At 43.3% G+C, this 26,042-nt stretch overlaps 1 protein-coding gene across 1 annotated transcript in view; it reads right to left on the minus strand.

The window, feature by feature from the left end:
- LOC140733433 (CUB and sushi domain-containing protein 1-like) overlaps nucleotides 1–26,042 on the minus strand; it is a 2,013,313-nt gene that overhangs the window by 398,880 nt on the left and 1,588,391 nt on the right. Inside the window, exon 28 of the mRNA XM_073056756.1 lies at nucleotides 198–336. Coding sequence (XP_072912857.1) covers nucleotides 198–336 — 139 coding nt within the window. The remainder of the gene's footprint in view (nucleotides 1–197; nucleotides 337–26,042) is intronic.

Below are 26,042 nucleotides of genomic sequence, written 5' to 3' on the forward strand. Positions count from 1 at the left end.
CTCCCACGTTCGGAAGGTGCACTGGTTACTACATTAACTGGTCACATGGGTGTAATTGGGTGGTGTGGGTTCATGGGCCAGTTGGGCCTGTTACCGTGCTGGCTTTCTAAAATAATAAAAAAAAAGAAAAAGCAGTATTCAGTTCTGTTGTAGAACCTGTCTATGTAACTGAAAACTGTGATTTTCTGGAATCTTACCTTTTAAAGATGAGTGCAATGACGTAGTCCGGACTGACTTTAATTGTCCAGTCGCATTCTTTCCCATGAGGATAAGGCTGAGGGTAGTTGGGTGATAAAATGACACCCATGGGACCTGTCATGTTCCCACCACAGGCAGCTGTTGAAACAAGAGGAAAAATTGCACAAAAAGAATCAATGGACTTCTTTACAATTACATGAAAAAAAGCAGCGCATGGCATGAATGAACATAGGAGATTCTGCAGATGCTGGAAATCCAGAGTTACACAAGCAAAAATGTTGGAGAAACTCAGAAGGTCAGGCTGCATCCATAGAAATGAATAAAGAGTCAACATTTAAAGCCAAGACCCTTCATCAGCATTGGAGAAGGAGGAGGATGACTCCAGAATAAGGTGGTGGGAGGAGGTGGAGGACAAACTTAGAAGGTGATCAGTGAAATCGTATGGTTGGGGGAGGGAAGATGAAGTAAGAAGCTAGGAGGCAATAAATAGGCGGAGAAGGGAAAGGGCTAGAGAGGAAGGAATCTGAGAGGAGAGGACAGTGGACTATGGGAGAAAAGGAAGGAGGAGGGGTACTAGGGAAGGTGATAGGCAGGTGAGGAGAAGAGTTAAGAAGCCTGATTGGGGAACAGAAGAGGGAAGGGAGGGAAAATATACCAGAAAGAGAAATTGAAGAGGTGAATGAAGTTTGGCTTGTTTCACAGACAGAAAATGATTCACTCTTAGAAACTAGCCACAAAGACTTTTAACGTGATGCCCTTGTTAAAAGAGCAGAAGGTATTACCTTGGGGTTCTATCTATGTCAGCTGCATCTTTGCATTCATGTGTGTTTTAATGTTGCTATGATGATTATTTTCATGTGCTATTTAAATGCTGCCAACTTGAACATTAGTGAAGTGGTCATGGGATGAAGGACATCTGAAATCTAGTCCTCAGGTCGGTGCTTGAAGGACAGCAAAGTGGACGCATAATGAAGGATGTCCATGGATGTCACATTATCGGTCAGAGTCCATGCGACAAGAAGGTATGAGGGCTGGTGAGCTGGCAAGCTCAGAGTATGAGCCTTGAGTATTTACTCGTCAGGGTCCCGTTATTAGCTAGTCCAGTGGTTGATACTGAAGATCAATCAGAAGTACAGTTTTCCAAGCACATGGTCAAAGCCTGAAGACCTGAAACAGAAGGCCTGTCTCTGGGTAAAAGGACTTTCCGTAGGTGCAGGTGAGTTGGAGGGAGGAACCGGGTTTGTTTTGCTGTTGGTGTTTTGTTGCTTCTTGTATTCTATTTTGTTGTGCTTTGTGTTGCTCAATGTTCACAATGTTGAACATTGTGGGCATGCTAATGTTGGTGCCAGAATGTGTGGAGACACTTGTGGGCTGCCCCAACACACCCTCAGATGTGTTGGTTTTTGATGCAAGCAGCAGATTTCACTGTATGTTTCACTGTAGAGTGATAAATAACTTAATCTAATCTGATGTGATCTGAACCAGCACAGTGGAGTTCAGTGTAAATAAAGTTCAAATCAAAACAGTTACCTACACTTTCAAAATACAATTTTAAATTTTTCACTGCTTCAGTTTAAGGATCAAGGATCAACTTTATTCACAATTTACATTTACATTTATTAGCAATTTGCTGTGGTGTTTTTGTCAGGGCACAACATGCAACAAAAAAACAGCAGTCAGCCATTATAAAGAATAAAGAATTATATAAAAAGAGTTGAAAATTAAAATACAAATCTGGAATAAAATGTGCATAAATACATGAATACCTGCATGTATTTACAATGTAAACAGCATTATATAAAGTGGTTTAAAGTGTCTACAGTGCAGTACAGTAATAGATGGGGGGGGAGGATGTGTGAATCTAGATCAGAATCTGAAATTTTTTCCTCGCTTAAAGGTGGCTCTGAGCAAAGAAATAATGATGACTCACTCATGCTGGCATGGTGGTGCCACAGCAATTCCTGCTGGAACTAGGAGACACCGCATATGCAAAGACACCTAATATGCTTCCCTGCATCTTTCAGCAGCCCAGACTGCACAGAACCCTGAGTGCCCAGGATAGACAAACTACCTCAAAGTTCAAAGGACTTACGTTATTATTATTTATCATTTATTACCTATGTCTCCATATACTACCCTAAGATACATTTAATCACAAGCAATTACAGTAGAATTACAATTGAGTCAGTGGAAAAGTTCAAGTTCATCATTTTCTGACTCTACGTATATAAAAGCAAATGAAACAACATTCCTCCAGACCATGGTGCATCCACAAAACATATATCACACACAGCACATAAAAAAATTACCACATATGAGTTAATAAAATATAATTCAAAGTATTCGTAGTTCACAGCGTAGATAAACAGTAAACAGAGCTCTTTAAGATCAGCAGTTTTTCGATCACAGAAAAGATGAACAGGACAAGAAATCTCACCATTGATTGGAGCCAGAGAGGCCGCTGCAACTGTGCACGCCTTGTAAATGAGTCTGTAGGTTGTGGAATCTGGTGAGAGTTGTGGTGAGTGAAGTTATCCATATTGGTTCAGGTGCCTGATGGCTGAAGGGTAATAAGTGTTCCTGAACCTGGTAGTGTGGGACCCAAGGCTGTGCACGTCCTGCCTGACGGCAGTAATGAGGGGAGAGCACTGCCTGGAGTGCAGCTGGCTGACCAACCTCAGCTGACTGTTGAGCAACCTCACTTGGCTGCACTTGTTGAAATCTCATCACCAGCTAATTCCACCTGCCAACCAGATAGTGTTCCCATCTGTCAGAATTAATTCTATTTTCCCTGTGATACAGTATTGATTCTCATAGAGTTCCATCCCGTGCAGTGACCTTCACTGTTGTAGGATTCAATACTCATCATTCCATTGATGACTCATCTTAAATTCAGCAATATTCAACCACAGATTGCATGGTAAAATGTATTTATTAATTGAGAGATACAGCATGGATCAGGCTATTCTGGCCTAACGAGCCACACCACCCAGCAAACCCATCTATTTTAGCTATTATAGCTATTATTAAAGCTATTATTAATGCTTTTTGAGATAGTGATTTAGATGCATATCATATTTTTTTACTGAGTTAAGTATTGTATGTAATTAGTTTTGCTACAACAAGTGTATGGGACATTGGAAAAAAGTTGAATTTCCCCATGGGGATGAATAAAGTATTTATCTATCTATCTATCTATTTAACCCTAGCCAAATCACAGGTTAATAAACAATGACCAACTAACCTACTAACCTGACAGTGGAGGAAACCCACTTGCACTCAGGAAGAAAGTATGAACTTTCTGATAGAGGACGGAGGATTTGAACTCTGAATCCAATCCCACGAGCTGGAATAGCGTTGTGCTAACTGCATCCCATATAGAACCGTAGAGCGTTATAGCACAGAAATAGGCCCTTTTGGATTATCTAGTCCATATTGTAATACCATTCTGTCTAGTTTCATTGACATTCACCTGGACCATAAACCCTCAGCTATTTCCTGCCAGCTTGTACACCTTCCGCTCCCTCAGATTCTTATCTGGTTTCTTACCCTTTCCTTTACTGTCCTGAGGAGGGGTCTTGGCTTGAAATGGTGACTGTGTAGCCATGTGCTACACACAGCACTGAAATAACGATTCGCAGTCAGTAAGTCGTTTCGAGACTAGTTTATTCGAACTTCGCGGTGCTGGCATTTAAATCCCTAGCGCCCGCCCTCTCCGGGCGGAAATGACGTTAGAGGTACATTACTAAAGTCTCCCCCCGCGCGCTGGCTATTTGTGAGCTGGTTTGCCTGCGCAGAAAGTGGGTCACCACATAGCCCCCCCCCCCAGAACCGGCAATACACCCCCCAATGTCCACAGTCTGGATCAGCCTCTGTTTGGGAGGTCTGCCTCTGCGCCGCGGTGCCTGAACCTCGACCGACTGCGCCAAGTCCACATAGGCTGGTTTGAGTTGGTCCACTGTGAAAACCTCCTCTTTTCCCCCAATGTCCAGAACGTACGTGGACCCGTTGTTGTTGATCACCTTGAACGGCCCCTCGTACGGCCGCTGTAGCGGTGCCCGGTGTGCACCCCTTCGTACAAACACAAACTTACAGTTCTGCAGGTCTTTGGGTACATGGGTCGGGGTCCGTCCGTGCTGTGAAGTTGGTACGGGGGCCAGGTTGCCGAGCCTTTCGCGTAGCCTGTCCAGGACCGCTGTGGGTTCTTCCTCTTGCCCCCTTGGGGCTGGTATGAACTCTCCCAGGACGGCCAGGGGCGCGCCGTACACCAACTCGGCCAACGAGGCGTGCAGATCTTATTTGGGCACTGTACGAATTCCAAGCAGGACCCAGGGAAGCTCGTCCACCCAGTTAGGTCCTCTCGGGTGGGCCATGAGAGCCGACTTCAAGTGACGGTGGAAGCGTTCCACCAGTCCGTTGGACTGTGGGTGGTAGGCAGTTGTGTGGTGTAGCTGCATTCCCAACAGGTTGGCCACAGCTGACCACAGGCTGGAGGTGAACTGGGCGCCTCTGTCGGAGGTAATGTGGGCCAGTACCCCGAAGCGTGCTACCCAGGTTGCAATTAGTGCTCGGGCGCAGGAATCAGCAGATGTGTCGGTGAGCAGGACTGCCTCTGGCCACCTCATGAACCGGTCTACCACCATTAGGAGGTACCGCACTCCTCGGGACACTGGTAGGGGGCCCACGACATCCACATGAATGTGGTCAAACATCCGGTGGGTGGGTTCGAACTGCTGCGAGGGGGCTTTAGTGCGCCGCTGCACCTTGGCTGTTTGGCACTGCGCGCACGTTCTGGCCCATTCACTGACCTGCTTGCGAAGTCCGTGCCAGGCACACTTGCTGGAGACCAGCTGGACGGTTGTCCTGATAGATGGGTGCGCCAAACCGTGTATGGAGTCGAAAACCCGCCGCCTCCAGGCTGCCGGGACGATGGGGTGAGGTTGGCCAGTAGCCACGTCGCACAGGAGGGTCCTATCACCTGGGCCTACAAGAAAGTCCTGCAGCTGCAAACCCGAGACTGCGGTCCTGTAGCTGGGCATCTCGTCGTCTGCCTGCTGTGCCTCCACCAGTGCTGCATAGTCCACCCCCAGGGACAGGGCCTGGACAGCTGGTCTGGAAAGTTCATCCGCCACGACATTGTCCTTTCCTGAGACATGCTGGATGTCCGTCGTGTACTCCGAGATGTAGGACAGATGTCGTTGCTGGTGAGCCAACCAGGGATCGGACACCTTCATGAACGTGAAGGTCAATGGTCTGTGGTAGTTGAACGTGGTGAACGGCCTGCCTTCTAAGAAGTACCTGAAATGCTGGATCACCAGGTATAGTGCCAACAGCTCCCGGTCGAAAGCACTGTACTTGAGTTCGGGTGGTCGTAGGTGCTTGCTGAAGAACGCCAGGGGTAGCCAGCGCCTCTCAATGAGCTGCTCCAGCACCCCACCGACTGCTGTGTCGGATGCGTCCACCGTGAGTGCGGTCAGAACGTCTGTTCCGGGGTGCACCAGCATTGCAGAATCTGCCAAGGCTTCCTTGGCTTTAATGAAAGCGGCCCCGGCCTCCACGTCCCAAGTAATGTCCTTGCCTTTACCTGACATCAGGGTAAAAAAGGGCGCATGATACGGGCTGCTGAGGGGAGGAAACGGTGGTAGAAGTTCACCATACCAACAAACTCCTGCAGGCCTTTGACCATGTTGGGCCGGGCAAAGTAGCAGATCGCGTCTACCTTGGTGGGCAGAGGTGTTGCCCCGTCTTTGGTAATCCTGTGGCCCAGGAAGTCGATGGTATCGAGACCGAACTGACACTTGGCCGGGTTGATCATGAGGCCGAAATCACTCAGTCGGCCGTAGAGTTGAAGGAGGTGGGACAGATGCTCCTGACGACTGCTGCTGGCTATGAGGATGTCGTCCAAATAGATGAAAGCGAAGTCCAGGTCGTGTCCCACCGCGTCCATTAACCGCTGAAACATCTGTTCGGCATTCTTTAGGCCGAACGGCATGCGGAGGAACTCGAAAAGGCCGAAAGGGGTGATGAGTGCCGTTTTGGGGACGTCGTCCGGATGCTTTGGGATTTGATGGAATCCCCGGACGAGGTCTACCTTGGAGAAGATCCATGCGCCATGCAGGTTTGCTGCAAAGTCTTGAATGTGCGGCACAGGGTAGCGGTCCGGTGTTGTAGCCTTGTTCAGCCTGCGGTAGTCGCCGCATGGTCTCCAGCCCCCTGTTGCTTTGGGCACCATGTGCAGGGGGAAGCCCATGGGCTGTCGGACCGCTGTATGATCCTCAATTCCTCCATCCTCTTGAACTCCTCCTTCGCCAGGCGGAGCTTTTCTGGGGGGAGCCTTCGTGCACGGGCGTGGAGGGGTGGTCCCTTGGTCGGGATGTGGTGCTGAACCCTGTGTCTGGGCATGGCTGCCATGAACTGTGGTGCCAGAATCGATAGGAAGTCCGCCAGGTTTCTGGTGAATTCATTGTCCGACAGCGTGATGGAGACCAGGTGTGGGGCCGGCAACTTAGCTTCACCCAGGGAGAACGTCTGGAAAGTCTCGGCATGTACCAGTCTTTTCCCTTGCAAGTCGACCAGCAGGCTGTGAGCTCGCAAGAAGTCCGCCGCCAGGAGTGGTTGGGCCACCGCGGCCAGTGTGAAGTCCCACGTGAACCGGCTGGCGCCGAACTGCAGCTGCACTGTGCGGGTGCCGTAGGTCCGTATCGTGCTGCCGTTTGCGGCCCTCAGGGTGGGTCCTGGCTTCCTGTTGCGGGTGTCGTATCCCATTGGGGGCAAGACGCTGATCTCTGCTCCGGTGTCAACCAAGAACCGGCGTCCCGACTGTTTATCCCAGACGTACAAGAGGCTGTCCTGGTGGCCAGACGCCATAGTCATTAGCGGCAGCTGGCCCTGGCCCTTGCAGGGCGGGCGACAATGGCGGGCTTTTGTGCCCCATCGCTGATGGTAGAAACACCACTGTTCACTGGCCTCCTCACTCCTGCCTCTGTGTCATGTGCACCCCCCTGCCGGGCCTGGTCTGGTCTGCTGTTGGGCGCATGGCCTGATAATCTGACCGACAGACTCCACGCTCTCCCTCTTGGCTTTCCACAGCACATCTGCCCGGGCCGCCACCTTCCGGGGGTCGCTGAAATCTGCGTCGGCCAGCAGCAGATGTATGTCCTCGGGCAGTTGCTCCAGGAACGCTTGCTCAAACATGAGGCAGGGCTTGTGCCCGTCAGCCAGGGCCAGCATCTCGTTCATCAATGCTGACGGCAGTCTGTCTCCCAAACTGTTCAGGTGAAGCAGGCGGGCACCCCGCTCATGCTGTGAGAGGCCAAAGGTCCCAATGAGCAGCGCTTTGAGTGCTTCATATTTGCCTTCTTCCGGTGGTGACTGTATGAAATCCGCAACCTGGGCGGCCGTCTCCTGGTCAAGGGCGCTCACCACGTGGTAGTAACGCGTAGAATCAGAAGATATCTGCCAAATCTGGAACTGGGCTTCTGCTTGGCTAAACCACACACGGGGTCGCAGCGTCCAGAAAGTCGGCAGTTTTAGCGAAACTGCGTGAACGGATGAAGAGTCGGTCATCTTTGGTCCAAATCTCGTTTGGACCGTCGGGGTCACCAATGTAGCGATGTGCTACTCACAGTGCTAAAATAACGACACGCAGTCGGTAAGTCATTTCGAGACTAGTTTATTCGAACTTCGCGGTGCTAGCATTTAAATCCCTAGCGCCCGCCCTCTCCGGGCAGAAATGACGTCAGAGGTGCATTACCAAAGTCTCCCCCCGCGCACTGGCTATTTGTGAGCCGGTTCACCTGCGCAGAAAGTGGGTCGCCACAACTGTTTATTTATTTCCATAGATGCAATCTGGCCTGTCTTATGGAGAGGAATAAAGAGTCAACATTTTGGGCAGAGACCATTCATTGGCTGCGACCTCACTATTTTTCTCATTGATCCTGCTTGATCTGCTGAGCTCGTCCAGCATTTTGTGTGTTACTCTGGATTTCCAGCATCTACAGAATCTCTTGCACTCCTCCAGCATTTTGTGTGTTACTCTGGATTTCCAGCATCTACAGAATCTCTTGCATTCCTCCAGCATTTTGTGTGTTGCATAGCTCTCCATACCTCTCCCATCCATGTATTCATCAAACTTAAATATTACAATTTAACCCCACATCTACCACTTCCACTGGCAGCTCATTCCTCTCTCACACCATCATCAAAGTAAAAAAGGTGACCCTCCCCAACAGGTTCCCCTTAGCTAGTTCACCTTTTACCTTTAATTTATGACCTCTAGTTCTATTCTTACATAATCTCAGTAAAAATACGAATTAAAAATTTTCACTGTTCAGTTTAAGGATCAAGGATCACAAGTTCCATCTAAGATAATTTGCCACAAACGTTTAAATGTGTTAGGAATTTGCTGAGGTGCATTGGTACGCCATGCAGCAAAGACAAGATTCAATAATTCTAAATAAATGATTCTATGAGAAATAAAGTTAGAGGTTAAAGTACAGATATGGAATTAAATGCACATAAATACCACCATGTACTTACAATGGAAACAGCATTGTAAAAAGTATTTTAATGTGTTTACAGTGCAATGCCTGAGGTAATAGAGTGAGAGGTTTGGGGGTTAACTAGAATGCTTGATCAGATTAATTGACTGGGGGACGAAACCCATAATATGACAAGTGTTTTTTTTTGTTTTAATAGCCCTAGAGTGCTTTTCAAATGGGAGCTTTTGGAAAAGGCAGATACATTTGATTATTATATCACTTTCTAAGACACTGATGAATAGCTGGTACTTAAACCATTGAAATACGGCATTAAACAAAACTTGCATGGTAATGTGTATCCATTCTCTCCCATGTGCCTTTTTTCAGCTGGACTATCTGTCCAACCTAATTCCATGCGCCGCATGTAACAGTATCTATCTAGAGGCCATTTGGGCACATGGTACAATTCCTATGCCATTCTACACCCAATACCCAAGTCAAAGCAAGATTCAGGAGAGAAAATGACCCTTCAACCAACCAATTCCACAATGAAAGTCATTCAGCAACCCCTTTTCACATTCATCCTACTCTTATCCAATTGTATTCTCTGCACCTTTTCTTCAACTTCCCCCAGATTCTCCTACTTTGCTCCCTGCAAAGGGTGAATTATACAGACTAATTAACTCAACCAGCCCACTCTTCAGCCATAAGAAACAAAACAAAAAAGTTCATTTAATTATACTCTCAGGCTATTTTACCCCAGTAGTAAAATCTCAGTCAAATACTTGAAATAAAAATGACCAAGCAAATTAAAAATAAGAATATTACAAGCTCTAGAAAATTACAAGGTTGCTAGCAAGGAGCTTAAGAATGGAATTAGGAGAGCAGGAAGAGGTCATTTATGAGAAGGCGTTGGCGAGCAGGATTAAGGAAAACACCAAGGGATTCTGCAAGTATGTGAAGAGCAAGTGGATGAGCGTGTGAGAATAAAACCAATAAGGTGCAATAGTGGAAATGGGTGTGTAAAATTGGAGGAGGTAGTGGGGGTACTTAATGAATACTTTGCTTCAGTATTCAGCAGGGAAAAAGACCTCGGCATTTGTGGGGTAATCATTACAGTGGACTGAAACACTTGAGCATATAGACATTAAGAAAGAGAATGTCCTGGAGCTTTCAATATGAAATTTTGGAATTTCTAGATGAGATATACCCCAGGCTGCTATGGGAAGTGTGGGAAGAGATTGCTGAGCCTCTTGCAATTATCTTTGCATCATTAATAGGCATAGAAGAAATAGTGGAGGATTGGAGGTTTGCAAATGTTGTTCACTTGTGCAAGAAAGTCAGCAGAGATAACCCAGGAAATTATAGTGGTGAGCAAGTTTTTGGAGAAGATCCTGAGAGGCAAGATTTATGAGCATTTGGAGAGACATAATCTAATTAAGGATAGTCAGCATGGCTTTGTCAAGGCAGGTCGTGCCTTACGAGCCTGAATGAATTCTTTGAGGATGTAACAAAACTCATTGATGAAGGTATTGCAGTGAATGCAATGTATATGGATTTCAGTAAGCCATTTGATAAGGATCCCCATGCAAGGCTCCTTCAGAAAGTAAAGAGGCTTGGGATCCAAGGGGACATTGCTTTGTGGATCCAGAAATGGCTTGCCCACAGAAGGCAAAGGGTGGCTATAGATAGTTCATATTCTGCATGGAGGTCGGTGACCAGTGATATTCCGCAGGGATCTGTTCTGGGATCCCTTCTCCTTGTTATTATTATAAACCACCTGGATGAAGAAGTAGAAGGGTGTGTTAGTAAGTTTGCTGATGACACAAAGCTTGAGGGTGTTGTGGATAGTCTGAAGGGTTGTCAGAGGTTACAGCGGGACATCGATAGGATGCAGAACTGGGCTGAGAAGTGGCAGATGGAATTCAACCCAGATAAGTGTGAAGTCGTTCATTTTGGAAGGTCTGGTTTGAAGACAGAATATAATTAAATGTTAAGACTCTTGGCAGTGTGGAGGATATGAGAGATCTTGGGGTCCATGTCGATAGGGCATTCAAAGCTGCTGCACAGGTTGACAGTGTTGTTAAGAAGGCGTATGGAGTGTTGGCATTCATCAACAGTGGGATTGAGTTTAGGAGCTGAGAAGTAGTGTTACAACTATATAGGACCCTGGTCAGACCCTATTTGGAGCACTGAGTTCAATTCTGGTTACCTCACTACAGGAAGGATGTGGATACTACAAAGAGAGTGCAGAGGAGATCTACAAGGTATTGCCTGGATTGGAGGGTGTACCTTATGAGAATAGGTTGAGTGTACTTGGCCTAGGAGTGACGGAGGATGAGAGGTAACCTGATAGTGGTGAATAAGATGATGGGAGGCATTGATCATGTGGATAGCCAGAGGCTTTTTCCCAGGGCTGAAATGACTAACACGAGGGGGTATAGTTTTAAGGTGCTTGGAACTAGGTACCGATGGGATGTCAGGAGAAAGCTTTTCACACAGAGTGGTGGATGCATGGAATGCACTGCCAGCGGTGGTGGTGAAAGCAGATACAATAGGGTCTTTTAAGAGCCTTTTAGATAGGTACATGGAGCTTAGAAAAATAGAGGGCTATGCGCTAGGGAAATTCTAGGCAGTTTCTAGAGTAGGTCACATGGTCGGCATGACATTGTGGGCCGAAGGGCCTGTAATGTGCTGTAAATTTCTATGTTCTAATAAACATGAAAAAGTCTGCAAATGCTGGAAGTCAAAAGCAACATACACAAAGTGCTGGAAGAACTTAGCAGGTCAGGCAGCATTTGTTAAAAAAAAAAGGACCCTTCTTCAGAACTGGTTAAACATAAGATTATCTTTTAACTGTTTAAGGAAAAATAAACAAAGTGGACAGTAAGTACAATATACAGTATATTCATAACTATTATAATATAAACCTCCAGAGAAAAAAAAGTTAATATTGATGAATCTTGGCTTGAAATGTCGACTGTTTATTTCCCTCCATAAATGCTGCTTGATCTGCTGAGTTCCTCCAGCATTTTGTGTGTGTTGCTCTGGATTTTCAGATTCTGCAGAATTTCTTGTGTTTGTGCATTTTAATAGTCAACATTAGAAAGTGTATGTGATAAAATAAAAGTTAGACCACACTTAGAGTATGATGTTCAGTTCTGGTACCCTCATTTTAGAAGGATGTGGAGGCTTTAGAGAGAGTGCTGAGGTGGTTTATCAGGATGCTGCCTGGATTAGACAATGTGTCTTATGAGGAAAGTTTGATCAAGCTAAGGCTATTCTCGTTGGGGTGAAGAAAGATGAGCGATGACTTGATAGAGGTGTATAAGAAGCAGAGATAGAGTAGACAGCTAAAGACATTTTCTCAATATAGAAATGGCTAATGAGAGAGCATAATTTTAAGATGATTGGAGAAAAGTATAGGTGTATTATCAGAGGTATATATTTTTTTATTACATGAGAGATGGGTACATGAAACATGCTGCAAGAAGTGGTCGTAGAGGCAGATACATAGAGATATTTAAGATAGGCATGTGGATGATAGAGAAATGGAGAGCTATACATGAGGAAGGGCTTTAATAAATCTTACAGTTGGTTGAAAGGTCGGCATAACGTTGTGGATCGAAGGGTTATACTGTTCTATGTTCTGTGAAATTAATTTTACCAGGAAATTGCTATTAATAACTTGAAATTTATCAAAACCTTTCTACAAAAGAAAACTTTTCTTAATTTCATGCCAAAACAAGTATCACAAATCCTCTGTGAAATCTCTTCAGTTCTGGCTGACAAGGGAAGTCAAAGCCACCTTAAAAGCAAAAGAGAGTGCATATAATAGAGCAAAAATTAGTGAGAAGTTAATGGATTTGCAAACTTCTAAAAACCAACAAAAAGCAATAAAAAAGCCATGGGGAGGGGAGATGAAATATGAAGACAAGTTACCAATAATATAAAAGAAGATGCCAATTTTTTTCAGATATATAAAGAGTAAAAGAGAAGTGACCATAGATATCAGACAGCTGGAAAATGATGCTGGAGAGGTAGTAATAAGAGGACAAAGAAATGACATATGAACTGAATAAGTATTATGTTACAGTCTTCTCTGTGAAAGACACTAGCAGTATGCACTACTAGCACTAGCAGTGAGTGCAGTTGCTATTACTGGGAGAAGGTGGTTTGGAAACTGAAAGGTCTGAAGGTAAATAAGTCACCTAGACCAGATGGACTACTGTAGGGTAATGTAATTGGTGGAAACACACATAACTCAAAACACCAACACTGAGTTGGGGTTCACTGTAAGATGTTTTGTGATGACATCTGATGTGATGACATAATTATGTTAAATTTTGTTACTGTACTTTATGCTCAGTTTTTGGAGTACAGTAAATGATTGTTATGTTTTTCTTTAAACATAAAACGCCTTTTTATTTGCAAAAACCCTCATTCATGACCCAATGTTCTTGGACGATTCCAGAGTTATTGAACATTCTGGCCGACGCAGTAACCTTGAAACTGCCAGAGTTTTGGAAGCAAAATGCTATTGCTTGGTTTATAGAAGCTGAGACCCAATTTGTACTACAAGAAATCACTGCAGATCACATCAAATTCTGCTACACAGTAGCGTTGCTCAACAGTTCAACACCATCGAGAGTGTTAAGTCTACTAGAACACCCACCTAAACGCAATGAATGCTGATCGTTGAAAACTCACCTTTCAAAGACATTTGGACTATTGGAGTCTACGCAAACCAAATAGTTGCTCTTCTTGTCCAGCCTTGACAGTGCTAACCTGTTGGAGCTATTGGACCACATGCTGTCCCTCCTGGGGAATCACTATTGTTTTATTTTTAAAGAACTCTTCATGCAGAAAGTGGCTCTTGAAATTGCATTGCCCTCACTAATGCACCTGTAAAGGACTGTAGGAGCTTGCTAAAATGGTTGATAGTCTACACTGAGCCAGGCAGAGATGCATCATTCCTCCTCCTTTCCCTGTCTCAATAAGCTCGGCCAGCAAGCCCTCCAACATAAGCACATGAACCAGACTACTAACTAATGATGTGAAACAAACTATGCCAGGTCTATGTTTTGACACACTCACTTTGGTGTGAATACCAGGAAGTGCTGACTGCCTTGCAGCTTTGACAGTAGCCATGCATCAGGATATCAGAAGACTGTGAACACCACAGGTTCCAGCTGCCAGGGACATCTACTGTTCAATATGGACACCCTTTTAGGACAGCACTTCCTGTGTGATATGGGTGCTCAAGTGAGTGTGCTGCCAGCATTGCCTATTGACGAAAAAGCAAAGAATGATGAAGCCGCTGGAGGCCACCGACGACAGCAGGATCCAGATGTATGGGACAAGACAGGTGACATTCTGCTTCAGATGGCAACATTACACAAGTGACTTTGTCCTGGCTAAAGTGGCTAGACCTCTGCTATGTGCAGATTTCCTGTGCGTCCAAGGTCTATTAGTCAATCTTAAGAACTGCTGGCTTGTGGATGTCAAGATCTTTGGGTTGTTGCCCTGCTCCCCCAGTATGTTCCCCACAATGAATCTGTCAAGCCCGTGCAGAATGCGTATGAGTTTACTTGACTGTTGGGTGAATTCCCAAACCTCACCAAGCTCACATTCTCCACTACAGTCACAAAACGTGGGGTCAAGCACCACATTTCCACACCTGCCCTGCCAGTCTATTCCCGCGCGCATTGAGTGGACCCAGAAAAGCTGGCAACTGCGAAGGATGAGTTTGCCAACATGGAAAGACTTGGTATTGTACACATCTTTGAGTTTCTGTGCATGTCGTTTGGGCTGAAAAATGCAGCACAGACTTTCCAAAGGCTGAGGGACTCTGTTTTAAAAGACTTAGATTTTCTTTTTGTTTACCAGGATGAGTTATTTGTCACCAGTGCAGCCAAATCCAAACACATATCTCATCTCCACACACTTTTGAGTGCTTAAGTCAACAAAGGTTGATTATTAACCCTGCTAAATGCCAGTTTGAGCTGTCAACCATTAACTTTCTTGGCCATTGAATCTCTGCAGAAGGTTTAAAAACCTTTCCCATCAAAAGTAGACACTATTATGAATTTCCCATCACCTCACACTACTAAAAAACTACAGTAGTTTTTTGCTATGGTAAATTTCCATCAGTGCTTCATTCTGCAAGCTGTTGAACTTATGTTTCCTTTGTATAATGCACTTAAAGGCAATACCACGAATCACGTGATTGACTGGTCAGTGGATATGACCAGGGCATTTGATAATACCAAACAAGCCCTTTCCAAAGCAACCCTACTGGCACACTCATTCCACAACACACCAACAGCCATTACTACCAAAATCCTCAGACTATGTGATGGGTACTGTGCACCAATAATTATCCGTCTGTTCATCATCTTCATTTTCTTCTAGATGGTCACCATTTCACAGCATCTGTTGACCACAAACCCTTCACGCACACGATGGCCAAAATATCAAACCCCTTCTCTGCAAAACAGTAATGCCAACTGGCCTACATTCCAGAGTTTAAAACCGATATACATCATGTTAAGGGGAAAAATGATGTTGTGGCTGATTGCCTCTCACAGCCAGTCATTGGGGTCATGCACAAAGAGGTTGACTATGCCGGCATGGCAGCTACCAGGTTACTGACCCAGAGATCCAGGCTTACTGAACAGCAGTCATGAACCTGTGGTTGACTAGCATTAAATTCAGGAAAGCTGGGGTTTCTCTCTTGTGTGATGTCTTAACTGGTCATCCTCACTCCATAGTGCCCACAAACAGGAGGTAGACTGTTTTTACTGCATACGTGTGTGATGAATGACATATACCTGTCTGGACACGCCCCCCCCGCTGACTGCTCCTGTGGCTCCTCCCACAGACCCCGGTATAAAGGCGATTGAGGCCTGAGCCCTGCCCTCAGTCTCCAGGAGGTAGTATGGTGGTCAATTACTGCTTGTTCTTTCTTCCAGTCAATAAAAGCCAATATCTCGCCTCACGTCTCGGAGAGTTATTGATGGTGCATCAACGTGGTCTTTTGCATCCAGGCTGGAAGACCTCACAGAAACTGATTGCACTAAAGTTTGTGTGGGACAGTCTTAGAAAGGACATGCACGATTGGACTACAACGCGTGTGGAGTGCCAGCAGGCAAAAGTTGACCGTCATGTTCAGGCACCATTGGCATCTTTTGAAGTCCGTGAGTAATGGTTTGACCATGTTGACATGGACCTTGTTGGTCCTCTACCCCCTCCCGTGGTTTCATGCACCTCATTACCATAGAGAACCGAGCCACCAGGTAGCCAGAGGTCCATCCTTCCAGCATCAACGTTGGCCACCAACATGGCTCAGGTGTTCATCAGCACCTGAGTTACTCAGTTTGGCATCCCATCTGATACTTCCTCTGACCAAAGTGCCCAATTCATATCAGACCTCTGGGCTGCAATGGCCCAGAGCTTTGTGTTCAGTGCTTGGAGTACAATAAATGAGTGTTACATTTTTTTTAAAACATAAAATATCTCATGCCATTTTTATTTGCGAAAACCTACACTACACTTCAGGGTTCTGAAAGAGGTGGCTGAACAGATTGTGGAGGCATTAGTATCAAGAATTACTAGATCCTGGAATGGTTCCAGAGGACTGGAAAATTGCAAATGTTACTCCTCTCATTAAGAGGGGAGCAAAGTAGATGAAAGGAAATTATAGGCTAGTTAGCCTGACCTCAATGGTTGGGAAGATGTCGGAGTTGATTGTTGAGGATGTGGTTTTGTGGTACCTGGAAGCACATGTTAAAATAGGTCAAAGCCAGATTTCCTTAAGAGAATATCTTGCTTGACAAGTCAATTGGAATTGTTTGAAGATATAAAAAGTAAGAAAAACAATTGAGAATTAGTGGATGTTAAGTACTTGGATCTTCATAAGGCCTTTGATAAGGTGCCGCTCATGAGGCTGCTTAACAAGTTCAGAACACATGGTGTTACAGGGAAGATTCTAGCATGGATAGGGCATAAGCTGATAGCAGGAAACAAAGAATGGAAATAAAAAGGGAGCCTTTTCCGGTTGGCTACTGTTGACTAGTGGTGTTCCATATGAGCCGTTGTTGAGAACACTTCTTTTTATGTTGTATGTCAATGATTTGGGTGATGGAATTGATGGCTTTGTGGCCAAGTCCAGACAATACACAGATAGGTGGAAGGGCAGGTAGTGTTGAGGAAACAGTGAGGCTGCAGAAGGACTTAGACAGATTAAGAGAATGGGCAAAAAAGTGGCATATGGAATATTGTGTCAGGGAGTGCACTTTGTTAGGAGGAGTAAAAGCACAGATTATTTTCTAAATGGGAAGAAAACTTTAAAAAAATATGAGGTGCAAAGGGACTTGGGGAGTCCTCATGCAGGATTCCCTAAAGGTTAATTTGAAGGTTGAGTCAGTGGTGAGGAAGGTAAATGCAATGTTAGTATTCATTTTGAGAGGATTACAATATAAAAGCAAGGATTTGATGCTGAGGCTGTATAAGGCAATGGTGAGGCTTCACTTGGAGTATTGTGAGCAGTTTTGGGCCTCATTTAAGAAAGGACGTGTTGACATCGGGCATGTACTGTATTATGTGAGTATTCGTAGGTCAGAGTGTGTATGATGTCAGAATGCGGGGTTTTTGTAAAATGGAAGTCTGGTGAATAAACGTGTGTTTTTAATACTGCAGTGTCCGAGTCACATTAACGCTATGTGGTGTCAGAAGAAAGCGAAAAGGAAAGGACGAGAAGACAAGTAAAAAGATGTCACAGTTACAGCCACCGTCGGGTTTAAGCCTACGAGGTAATATTGCTGAGAATTGGAAGGTATGGCTCCAGCAGTTTGAGCTGTTTTACACCGCTAGTGGCGTAGATGACAAGACGGAGAGAGTGCAATGTGCTACGTTTCTGCATGTGGCTGGAGCAGAGGCAATAAAGGTTTGCAACACATTTGTCTTCCAAGAGGGTGAGTGAGATAAAATTTAAATGTTGAAGAAAAAGTTTCAAGATTACTGTGAGCCGAGAAAAAACCTACCGTACATTCGACACATATTTTTTACGAGGGCTCAAGGACCGACAGAGACTATAGACGCCTATTTAACAGATTTGAAGAACAAAGCAAATAACTGTGAGTTTGGACAACTGCATGATTCTGTAATACGCGACAGGATTGTATGCGGCATACGAGATGATCATGTGAGAGGCAGGCTGTTGAGAGAGGCGGAGCTTACATTGGAAAAAGCGATTGATATGTGCCATGCTAGCGAGATCACGTCGAGTCAGGTTAAAATGCTTAATGAAGAGACTGAAGTATACAAAATAAAAGCTGTGAAAACTGACAAGAGTAGGACAAAGCCAGCTCCACAGGATAATCAAAAGGAAGTTAACTGCAACAGATGTAGTTATAAACTTGGATACAGAAAATGTCCAGCCTTTGGTAAGACATGCAAATTATGCAGAAAGAAAAATCACTTTGCAAAGACGTGCAAATCGCAGGAGCAAGCAAGGAAAATGCATGCTGTGGAACAGAGTGAGTGCAACAGTGACATGTTCATTGGAACAATTGAAGTGGAACAGGAGGTATGCATCAAGAATATTGATAATGCAGAGATGGATGTTGAAGATGAATGGACTCAAGATCTGATAATAAACAGGAGGAATGTGACATTTAAGCTTGACACTGGGGCGAAGTGCAATGTAATGTCAGCAGAAACATTTAACTCACTGGACATCAGAGGAAAACTTGGAAAATCCACCTGCAAGCTTGTTGGATATTTTGGCCACAAGACAGCATCATTGGGAAAGAAAACACTCACCTGTGTGTATAAAGGACAGAAATACAAGATAAAGTGTGAGTTTGTGCAACAGCATGTTTCGGCAATACTAGGCAGGGCAACATGCATAGAGCTAGGCCTGGTGAAGCGAATCTATGGTGTTGAGAAAGGAAATGACTTTCTCAAAGGTTTTGCTGACTTGTTTTCTGCACTAGGATGTTTACCAGGGAAACACCACATCCAGATTGATCCAACTGTTGCACCAGTCGAGCATGCTCCAAGGAAGGTTCCAGTAGCTCTCAGGGATCGAGTAGTGGAGGAGCTACACAGAATGGAACAGATGGGAGTCATAACGAGAGAAATAGAACCGACCGACTGGGTGAATAGTATGGTGACAGTGGTCACAGAGAAAAAGATTAGGATTTTCATGGATCCACAAGATCTCAACCGAGCCATCAAAAGAGAGCACTATCCGCTGCTCACGGTTGAAGAGGTTGTCTCCCGCATGCCTAATGCAAAATACTTTTCAGTATTGGATGCAAATCAAGGTTTCTGGCAGATCAAGCTGGATGAAGAAAGTTCCAAATTATGCACTTTCAACACGCCCATAGGGAGATATCGTTTCTTGCGTCTACCCTTTGGGATTTCTTCTGCATCAGAGGTATTCCAGAGGTCAGTGGCACAAATGATTGAAGGCCTGGATGGAGCAAGGGAGAAAGAGCAAGGGACATTCTCTATTGGCCAGGTATGTCAACTCAGATAGAGGACATTGTGTCTCAGTGTGCTGTTTGTAATGAAAATAAAAACAGCAATCCAAGAGAGCCTCTGCTTCCCCACCCACTACCAGGAAAACCATGGGAGAAGCTTGGCACAGATCTCTTTCGCTACAATGGTGCAGAATATCTGCTTTATGTGGACTACTATTCAAAATATCTGGAAATCACCAAGTTAAGTGACACGTCCAGTCAAGGTGTCATTACCGCAATGAAGTCGACATTTGCAAGACATGGTATTCCAGATATTGTCGTCAGTGACAATGGTCCACAATATGCCAGTGGTGAGTTTAGAGGGTTCTCAGAAAGCTGGGAATTTCAACATGTTACTTCCAGTCCTGGGCACGCTCAATCTAATGGACAAGCAGAGAGAACTGTACAAACTGTGAAGAACATGCTCAAGAAGGCACAAAGCAGCAACAGTGACCCGTACATTGCTCTGCTTGAATACCGCAACACACCGATAGAGGGTGTGGGGTTCTCTCCTGCACAGCTGTTGATGGGACGTCGTCTGAAGTCTAAGCTGCCAACATCCACAACTCTACTGACTCCTGAAGGTAATGCTCAAGTACATGACAAGCAAATAAAGCAAAAGAGCTACTATGACAGACATACAAGACAGTTGCCAGATCTGCATACAGGTGAAAATGTCAGAATACAGAGAGGAGACATTTGGCAGCCAGCTGTGGTTGTGAACAGGCATTAGCAACCAAGATCCTTCATAGTTTGCATGCCGGATGGAAGAGTCTACAGGAGGAACAGGAAGTATCTGCTGAAGACAGGTGAGAGGGTGTTTCCACGTACAGATACACAGGACATTTCCACGGATACAGACGTGGAAACAAACGACACCAAGAGTGAGGGGCGTGACAAAACCCCACGATGCAATGACGGTGAAAGTTTGGCGCAGACAGACCGAGGTGGAAATGCAGACACAGAGGTTACTCGAGAGACTGACTCTGAAGGACAAGCACAGTCACAGTTCTATCGCACAAGGTCTGGGAGACAAGTCAAACTTCCAGCTAGATACAGAGACTAGATCTGCCTATAGTCTCGCACAGCTTGAGACAAAATCACACATGTTATAAGTTCCAAGGTGTGAAATAAAAGGTTTATTAGTCTATGTTAGTAAAAGAAAATATACTGCTGTTAGTATTATAAGATACAATGTAGAATACAGTATAAGTTAAGATTTTTATTAGTTTATGTCATGGCTGTTGTAATGTTAGAAAGTCATACCTAGAGGCATTGTTTTGGTAATCCACAGTATTGTAAAAAAAAACTTGAGAAGGGGGATGTAATGTATTATGTGAGTATTTGTAGGTCAGAGTGTGTATGATGTCAGAACGTGGGGTTTTTGCAAAATGGAAGTCTGGTGAATAAACGTGTGTGTTTAGTACTGCGGTGTCCGAGTCACATTAACGCTACAGGGCAGGGTTCAGAGGAGGTTCATGAGAATGATTCTAGGAATGAAAGGGTTATCGTCTGAATATCAATTGATGGCTCTGGGCCTGAACTTGCTGACATTTAGAAGAATGGGGGGGGGGGGGATCTAATTGAAACCTATCCAATATTGAAAGACCTTGAATAGAGTGAATGTGGAGAGGATGTTTCTTATGGTGGGGGAGAGTCTAGGACCAGAGGCACAGACTCAGAATTGAGGAATATTCATTTAGAACGGAGATGAGGAGCAACTTCTGTAGCCAGAGGGTGGTGAATCTGTGGAATTTGTTGCCACAGGCGGCTGTGGAGACCAGGTTATTGAGTATACTTAAGACTGATGGGTTCTTGATTAGTCAGGGTGTGAAAGATTATAGGGAGGTGGCAGGACAATGAGTTTGAGAGGGAAATGGATCAGCCATGATGAAATCCCAGAGCTGACTTGATGGGCAAAATGGCCTAGCTCTGTTCTTATGGTCTTTAGTAGTTAAGTATTTTCAACTAATTTCATTTGCAGATCATAATAGTTGTTTTGGTAAACTTTGTACTTTCTGCCAGAAACACAACACAAATCTGCAATTTAAAATGTTAAATCATTGTAAAACAAAAAAAAACAACTTGCACTTTGGACAAGTTTCCAAACATCTCTTTGGACTGCAGCTAAGCTTTGTAAGATTTAAAATTGAAATTAAGTAACAGAGCATCTCAAATCCATCTGTTCTCTACTTTGAAACTAAACATGCACAAATTTTAAAACTTTGCCCATTTTTTAATTGTGTTGGCAGAATCAAAAAACAATCTCCACTGAAAACAAAACTCTTGGCAGCTTCCTTTGTGATATCAATGTACTGATATCTTTTAATCTAATTATAACAGTGGCAGTAACATTACACTGTCTTACATAAACATGCTCCTCACACTTCATGTCAGTCTGACAATCTTCAGCCCATTGCACTATGGACATGCTAATATTATTTTGTGACTCTATGTGCTGGATTGTAACTATAGATGCTATATATAGGTGTATTGTGCTTTAGCCCCAGCGGCATGATGTTTCATTTAGCTGTATACAATTGTACAGTTGAATGACAATAAACCTAATTTAACTGACTGGAAGGTTAATGAAACTACTGTCAGATAGTGTTCATTGTTTTTGATAGCAAATGATTTCACAGTGAACTAAAAAATTAACATAATGCTGGTCAAAAATTTAGCGGAGAAATGTTGACTTCGGTTTACGAGTTGCAGAATGTGATATACACTAAACAAAAATACAATTCAATGTAGATTCTTAATTTAAGGAGAGATGTCTGTAAAATCTTGCTCTGATATGTGCCTCGAATATGCCTTTATCATACTGGAGCACCAATACCCAAGAATGGAAAAGCCAGCAAAAAGTGCTGGATACTGCTCAGTTCATGCCAGGAAAAGCTTTCTGCAGCATTCAGCACATCTACGGAGAGCAATGATACAAGAAAGCAGCATCCATCATCAAGGACACCCACCATGCAAGTCATGCTCTCTTCCAGCTGCTGCAATCGGGCAGGAGATACAGGAACATTTGGACCCACACCTCCAGGTTCAGAAATAGTTAATATGGTTCAACCATCAGGCTCCTGATCTAGCATGGATACCTTTTCTTAACTCAACGCCGAACTGATTCTGCAATCCATGAACTCCCTTTCAACGTCTCTACTGCTCATCTTCTCAATATTATTTGTTAATGTTCTTGTATTGCAGTTTGTCTTCTTTTGCACATTGAGGGCCTGACCATCTTTATGTGTAGTTTTTCATTGATTCCAATGTATTGTTTTGTATCTACTGTGAGTGCCCACGAGAAAATGAATCTCAGAACAGTATATGGTGACTTATGCACTTTGATAATAAATTGACTTTGAACTTTACCTCCAAGAGGACCACAACTTTGTCATGGTTTGAAGGCTTGCATGCCTCAATGACCTGGAGAGCTATACTGGCTGGAGTCAGGGCTTTATGCTTTGGCTCTTGGTAGGGTCACCCATGCGAAATAGGTCAAAGGTAGAGGTCATATTAAGAGTGGTCCACTGGTCCTCCAGGTTTGGGGGTTCGGCTCAGGTCTAACAACCCTGACTGGTAAAACAAAATTGTTCTGGAAAGAGCAATGAAGAATCCTTCTACATCTGAGTACAATGGTTTTTCCTGAGTCTCCACCCGGGACTTGCGTGTCTGACAGTAGTGAAGACTGAACAAGTGAATGATGAAGGAAGCCCTGAACATCACCAGAGATGGAGGACCTTCAGTGTTGCCCTAAATGCCAGCGGCATTGTGAGCAGTAGGTTTTAAACTTTAATTACAAAATAGCTGCTGGAAATTGATTGGATTGGGTACAATCGCACTGGCTGTAAAAGTAAATGGGCAGCATGGCAGTGTAACTGTTTGCATAATGCTTTACAGCATCAGTAATCAAGGTTTGATTCCCACTGTTGACTGCAAGAAATTTGTACATTCTCTCTGTGACCAAATGGGTTTCCTCCAGGTGCTCAGGTTTCCTCACACATTTCCAAAATGTAGGGCATCCTATGCGGACACCAGATGTGTGGTAACATTTGCCAGCTACACCCAGTACATGCTTGCATTGTGAGGCTTATTTACACATTTCACTGTATGTTTCAACCTACATGTCACAAATAAAACTAGCCCACTGCTCTACTCTCCATATACCTATGGCTGTGCGGCTAGGCAGAGCTCAAATTCCATCTATAAATGTTCTGATTCAACCAGATGGAGACCAGAAGGCATACAGAAATAAGATATGCCAACTAGTGGAGTGGTGTCGCAGCAACAACCTGACACTCAAAGTCAGTAAGATGAAAGAGCTGATTGTGGACTTCAGGAAAGGTAAGACAAAGGAACACATAACAATCCTCATAGCGGGATCAGAAGTGAAGAGAGTGAGCAGTTTCAAGTTCCTGGGTGCCAAGACCTCTGAGGATCTAACCTGCTCCCAATATATTGATGCAGTTATAAAGAAGGCAAGACAGTGACTATACTTCATTCAGAGTTTGAAGAGATCTGGTATGTTGAAAAGAACACTCAAAAACTTCTATAGATGTACCATGGTGAACATTCTGGCACGCTGTATCACTGTCTGGTATTGGGGGGGGGGGGGAGGTGGTGGGGGGGGGGGGCTACAGTACAGGACCGAAAGAAGTTGCAGAAGGTTGTAATCTTGACTCCATCTTGGGTACTGGCCTACAAAGTACCCAGGACATCTTCAAGAAGCAGTGTCTCAGAAAGGCAGCACCCATTATTAGGGACCCTTAGCACCCAGGGCATGCCCTTTTCTCACTGTTACCATCAGTTAGGAGGTACAGAAGCCTGAAGGCACACACTTAGTGATTCTGGAACAGCTTCTTCCTCTCTGCCATCTGATTCCTAAATGGACATTGAACCGTGAAAACTTCCTCACTTTTTTAATATATATTATTTCTATTTTTGCATGATTTTTAATCTATTCAATGTACATTACTGTAATTGATTTACTTATTTATTATTATTTTTTCTTCTATATTATGTATTGCATTGAACTGCACTGCTAAGTTTTTTTATATATATTTTTAATTAAATTTTTAAGAGAATTACATAAAATGAATAGAATAATAGAATAGTGAAAATTAATATTAGCCCACCCCCTCCCCTTAACCCTTCCCCCCTTAACATCCCTGTCTAAAAAAAAAAGATAAAAGAAAAAAAAAGGAAAAAAAGAAGAGAGAAAGAAGGATTGCCTGGATATCGAAGGATCCCCACATGCTCCGTGGAGTTCAAAATAACTTTAGTATGTATTTTTTTCCCCAAATAACTAATAATTTTATCTTCAAAGGACCTATATATTTAATCCTATCTTTTGTAGATAGGGGTGCCAAATTTTCAACAATATATCATATTTATTTCTAAAATTATAAGTAATTTTTTCAAGTGGAATGCAGCTATATGTTTCATTATTCCAATGGTCCATAGTTAAATATGAATCTGATTTCCAAGTAACTGCAATAGCTTTTTTGGCTACTGCCAATGCAATTTTTATAATTTTTTTCTGATATTTATTCAATTTAGGTTTCGGTATTATCCCTTCAATATCACCTAATAAAAATAATATTGGGCTATGTGGAAGTTGTATTCCAATAATTTCTTCCAGTAAAAGTCTTAGATTTATCCAAAAAGGTTGGATTTTAAAACAAGACCAAGTAGAGTGTAAAAAAGCACCGATTTCTTGATTACATCGGAAACATTGGTCAGATAAATTTGGGTTTAATCTATTTATTTTTTGTGGTGTAATATATAACTGATGTAAAAAATTGTATTGTACTAATCTAAGTCGGACATTTATTGTATATGTCATACTATCAAGACATAGTCTTTTTCCTTTCGGTTAGTCCTGACGAAGGGTCTCGGCCTGAAACGTCGACATCGCTTCTCCCTATAGATGCTGCCTAGCCTGCTGTGTTCTACCAGCATTTTGTGTGTGTTATAGTCTTGACCAATTTTTTTCATCAATGTTAATATTCAAATCAGTTTCCCATTTTTGTCTTGACTTATGAATTTCTGGTTTAATTGTCTGTTTTTGAATCAAATTATACATACAAGATGTAATTTTTTAAATTTTTCCTTTTTTAATTAAAGTTTCTATTTCATTAGGTTTTGGCATTAACATTGTTTGACCCAGTTTTTCTCTTAAATAGGCCTTTAATTGAAAATAACAGAAAAGAGTGTTATTTGATATTTAATATTTATTCTTTAATTGATCAAATGACATCAATATACCTCCTTCAAAACAGTCACCTATATATTTGATCCCTTTTTGAAACCAGTTATATAAAAGTTGATTATCCATTGTAAAAGGAATAAGTCTATTTTGAATTAGGGTTCTCTTTGCTAATAAAGATTTCTTTATCTCATCATCCACATTTATCTTATTCCATAAATCGATCAAGTGTTTTAATATAAGAGATTCTTTCTTTTTGCATACCATTTGGATTCCCATTTATATATAAAATCTTCTGGTATATTTTCTCCTATCTTATCTAACTCTATTCTAATCCATGCCGGTTTTTCTTCATCAAAACAAAGATGCAATAAATCTAAGTTGATTTGCTTTATAATAATTCTTAAAATTTGGGAGTTGTAACCCTCCTAGGTCAATTTTACATGTCAATTTTTCCAACAATATTCTTGACATCTTACCTTTCCAAAGAAACTTCCTCACACATTTATTCAACTCTTGAAAAAACTTCTGGGGCAGTTGTATTGGTAATGTTTGGAATAAATATTGTAATCTAGGAAATATATTCATTTTTACAGCATTACCTCTACCTACTAATGTTATTGGTAA

The sequence above is a fragment of the Hemitrygon akajei genome, chromosome 9 (genome assembly GCF_048418815.1).
Source record: "Hemitrygon akajei chromosome 9, sHemAka1.3, whole genome shotgun sequence".
NCBI classification, from domain to species: Eukaryota; Metazoa; Chordata; class Chondrichthyes; order Myliobatiformes; family Dasyatidae; genus Hemitrygon; species Hemitrygon akajei.